General features: G+C 40.8%; 1 protein-coding gene across 1 annotated transcript; it reads right to left on the reverse strand.

The window, feature by feature from the left end:
• Window positions 1–2,326: 2,326 nt before the first annotated feature.
• LOC133111211 (congerin-1-like) lies at window positions 2,327–4,458 on the reverse strand. The gene is made up of 4 exons (XM_061221404.1): window positions 4,298–4,458; window positions 3,241–3,323; window positions 2,896–3,076; window positions 2,327–2,672 (listed from the first exon to the last, which is right to left on the reverse strand). Exons 1-4 carry the CDS (start codon window positions 4,301–4,303, stop codon window positions 2,526–2,528), a joined length of 417 nt encoding a protein of 138 aa, XP_061077388.1. The 5' UTR covers window positions 4,304–4,458; the 3' UTR covers window positions 2,327–2,525.
• Between the last annotated feature and the right edge of the window lie 294 nt (window positions 4,459–4,752).

The following is a 4,752-nucleotide window of genomic DNA, read 5'->3' on the forward strand; positions in this document are numbered from 1 at the left end:
AAATGCAAGAAAGTTTTAAATGCTATGTGTTGTCTCAGTGGTTACAATTGTTTGTTTTCTTTTGCTATGCTCTCATGAGGACTGCAATTGTTATAGTTACAGTTCTGCAGCCATCACACACTTACAGAAATTTGATCCAGGAACAAGCACTGAGGCTGCATAGAGGGGCAGTCATGTCCTTCTATCATCATCTATCTAGTATAGATGGTGGTGAAACATGGTGAAATGGCACTCACATTGAGGAGGAAGAAATTAGTAGGCTCTCCCTGCAAGGCCATGGAGAGGGGTAACCTGCACAATCTGTTTTATTTGGGATAAAGGTGGGGGGGGGGTTGTGACAGTATCCCCTCCTCCTCCCTGGTATTTTCCACAGCCTGTGGTTGACATGGGACTTTTACAATGTGTGCATCAGGAAGGGGAGTCTGCATATGTCACCAGATATAGGCTGTAATAATATATTTACTTCATTGCATTCAAGTTTTATTTATTCATTCAAATGTGTTTTATGCATTAACAGGCTATTTTGACATTATATACAATGTCATTCAGTTACTTTGCCACACTCGCTGCTGCCTGCTCTCACGTGAATGCCAATATCACTTTGCATTCATTTTGTCTTTCTAATAGAGCATGACTTTTCATGTGGGAATGTGCCTGAGGTCTTCGTATCCTTTGCATTTCACACCATCCACCCCTCCTTCCTCCTCCACTTCTTCCCGCTTCCCGCTTCTACACTTATTGGGGCAAGCCTTCCTAGGATAATATTAAACAATAAGCAAACTTAAAAACCATATCAGTCAGTCCGGTGTAGCAAGGGCCAGCTAGTAATTTGGCTAAATTCATTGTGCAGATAAAGAGGATCTAATCACTGTCTAAAATGTGACATTCAGAAAATCTTTCAAAATGTATTTGCTGCTACTAAGTCAGTCTAGTGCCAGTCTGGCAGTGGCACATGTACTAACATATGGCAAATATTTGTTTTCCATTAGAGTACCTACTACCTCAGATTAGCCCCATTCTTTGACAGCTACTGCATCTCCAACCTCAGGTAACACTTGAAAGACAGAGCCTGACAAACATTTCCTAACTGTCTGCACAGAATATATTTTTGGAAAGCCAGGCTGTTAATGGATTAGCCAAACAAACATTGGCACGTAGATAAAAGTAATTCCTTTAAATTTACTAAGCAAATATTTATTAAAAAGTATAATACTTTATCAAAGGAAACCTCCACCGTGGATCTCTGGTTATAAATTTGGTTGTAGGACTAATCATCTTTTGGTGCAGCTGCCCTGTTCAGGGTGCTGCAGGATGGAGGTGGGAGTAGGAATATCCCAGTGGGTTGGTTCCAAACGCAGCCTCAGTGTACGGGAAGTGTAGTGTAGCAGCCTGTAGTGTAGTGGTTCAGGTACATGACTGGGACCTGCATGGTCGGTGGTTCGATCCCCCGGTGTAGCCACAATAACATGGCATGAAGACAGCCCTTACTGACCATAGTAAACTAAATCCAGCATCTGGAGTTTGCCTAACCTCATTGGAGTTATGACTGGAAGGGACTGTGTGGCACATTGGCTTGGTTTGTGGGGGGGGGGGGGGACTACACCTGAGGACTACACCTACTGGTTAAGTAGGCTTACACCTGGACTATGTTAAGAATTAGTCTTGGTGTGCTTCTTTCCATTACAGGTGGCTGAGACCGAGGAACTGTGAAAGGGCAAAGGCTAAAAAGCTGAAAAGCTAGAGTTTGGTTTGGTTTATTATGCCTTTGTTATTTCGGCTTTATTATTTTTTACCAAGAGCCAATAAGGAAGAAGGGCGAAGACTTTCCGGAAATAATAAATTGCCGGTGAAATCCGGCCTTTCCATATCTCCCTGTGTCCAGCTAGTCTGTCATCTCAGGGGCGTGTCACATCATAAAACAGAATGCTATGGTCAGATGAGACCAATACATACAATAATATACACCATCAGCAAAAAAGGAATGCACACAAGGAAAAGCACCTGATACCTACTGTAAGTTGGAGGTGGATGATGTATGCAACCTTTGAATTCTTCTACAGGAATATCACCATATGTCTCTTACATTGCTCATAAAAGGGACATCTGTTTAGTAAATCCTATGCTGATATTATTTCCTGTATAAAGTAAGATCTGAATAGAGAACATATGAAATTTGATCTGCAATATCCATCTGCCTTTAATACCAGTGACCATGCTAGCATGCATGCTAAAATACTGTAAAGTATCGACATACAAAATATACAGTATGTAGGACCCAACAAATGAACATCCACACACAGGAAGGAAATTGTCTTACGAGCAATTTATTGTCAAAGGACAGACTCCCATACTCAGTGAGTTTGCACAGACACCAGAGCAGTTTAAACTAAGGGTAGAGGTTTTTTTTTTTTGGGGGGGGGGGCGCACTACTATAGAAAGGATTTACAGACAAAAAGTAGTCTGGAGGAAGCAGAGCAGCCAATCAGCAGCTGGAAAGGGAATATGCCGCAGCAACTGGTTGGGCTTTATTCTAGTTTCACATATGTGAGTTTAGCATCTCCTGCCAGGAAAAGGAAGGTCATGACTTCTTCTGAATAGCGGTTGGGGAACTCCATCTTGCAACCATCACGTACATCAATGGAAAACTTGTTGATGTCATATGTGATGGTCATCTGAGAAAGAGAAGGACAGATAAAATGAAATGAAATTAGTGGATGGGGAAATACATGCCAAAATAACAAAATTCAATTGCAGCCATTCACAAATTTACATTTACAGTCAGTTTAGCAGTGAAGTTGATGCATTTGAGCACAGATACATTTGGACAGAGGTTTCTGTCAGGGCTTCCAGCTCCCCCCCTCCCCCCCCCCCCCCCCTCCAAATCCCAGTCCTCACCTCAAAATACTGCCCTGCAAAGAAGTTGAAGTCCATGCACCGCTGCTCCGTCTCCCATTTACCAGCACTGCCTTCACGCGTGGAGTTTAAGACGATGGTTTTTTTGTCCGGACCATAGTTGAACCGACTGTCCACGTGCAATGAAATTAAATCTTCAGATTGGCCCACATTGATCGAGAAACTAGGAGAGAAACAGGGGCAACAAAACAGAATGCAAGAAGTGAGTAAAAGGCATGGCCTACACTGAAGTCTTAAAAGACTAAAGGATGATCATGGATGAAGACAGGAAGTAATTCAGCAAGTGAGTGAACAGGCCTCAGAGAGATAGAAGCAGCAATGACTTACCGTTGTGGATTATTGTTGATAAAACCTCCAACAGTCAAGGATTTTCCTAAAGTGAAGTCAAAGTTTTTGACCTGAAGTCCTCCCTATTTAAAACAGAGGAGAAAACATAACAAAGACTTTGGGTCAAACCATCATGAATGCCTTGCTGAACTGAGCTGTACGGCAGGTACATAGAGCTGATAATATAGAAGAATGGAGAATGCCAACCGCACACTGTAGACACACTTATTTTAGGTTTATTTGGGATGCATCTATTTGCGACATGGCTCAGGCAGTAAGAGCAGTCGTCTGGCAGTCGGAGGGTTGCCGGTTCGATCCCCCACCCGGGCTGTGTCGAAGTGTCCCTGAGCAAGACTCCTAACCCCCAAATGCTCCTGACGAGCTGGTTGGTGCCTTGCATGGCAGCCAATCGCCATTGGTGTGTGAGTGTGTGTATGAATGGGTGAATGAGAAGCATCAATTGTACAGCGCTTTGGATAAAGGCGCTATATAAATGCCAACCATTTACCATTTGTACCTTTTTCTGCTGTATTCTGGCTATGTCCTATTCAACTATGTACATATACAGTACATGACAGTAATGTTATGTCCTATGGTGTATTCTTCCTAAAAAAATTGATGCAACTGGCAATTTACTATGACATGTGATTATCTGTAAATAGTATTGACACCAATAATATTTTAATTAAACCTTGTTTTTAGATGAGTGTCTTCCAGATTGTCTTCCAGACACACCCAAATTGACTCCTTTTTTTACGGGCTTGTGACTGCTACAGTTTTCAACACAGATGGAGGTCTGTGTGAGACGAATACATCTGTTCTTCACTGTCCTTCCTTCTTTAGGGTCAGACCAATGCTTTTAAAAGTATATATATTTTGTGCAGTTGGTACTCTCCTTTCTTCTATTTCAATGATAGTGTTGGAGATAAAAAAGACTAAAACTAAAACTAATTACCACATGCATGTAATTTACTATCATTATGCCATTATCAGTTATGTTGTTTCTATCTTGCACTTTTTAAATCTTATTTTTAATTTGAAGATAGTCTTTACTTACACTCATCTTGGCAGCAGGTGCAGAGTTCTCACAGCTGTGTGGTTTGATTGAAAGTTGCAGTAGTCTCTAAGGTCACTCACATTCACATTCACATTTATATGTACCCATCCTCAAGTCACAAACTGTAACCAATCAAATTGATTGGAAAATTTGTGTTTTACATGTGATATATGTAAATGCATTCATTGCTATTCAAAATTCAGAATAGTCAAATTTAGTCTTAAATAGTTAAATTTAGGATAAAATTTCCACATGTCGTGTTGTGTTGAGTTCACATTTGAATGACAGCTTTGCCAACTAAAACCAAACTATTGCCCAACTGAATCTCGTTCATATCCAAGCTTGGTTTGTTTACAAATTATGATGTAAAGAAAGGAGTAAAATCCATTGTGATTTGAGATTTGAAATCAAACAATTCACATGTGGTTAAAGTGCAGATTATTAATATTTGGTAG

The sequence above is a fragment of the Conger conger genome, chromosome 2 (assembly GCF_963514075.1).
Source record: "Conger conger chromosome 2, fConCon1.1, whole genome shotgun sequence".
NCBI lineage: Eukaryota > Metazoa > Chordata > Actinopteri > Anguilliformes > Congridae > Conger > Conger conger.

Coding starts and splice junctions, on each gene's coding strand:
- LOC133111211 (XM_061221404.1), bottom strand. Junction 3,077..3,240: donor ATCAACAATAATCCACAACG/GTAAGTCATTGC, acceptor TTTCTCTCCTAG/TTTCTCGATCAATGTGGGCC. Junction 2,673..2,895: donor TTGCAGGGCAGTATTTTGAG/GTGAGGACTGGG, acceptor TCTCTTTCTCAG/ATGACCATCACATATGACAT.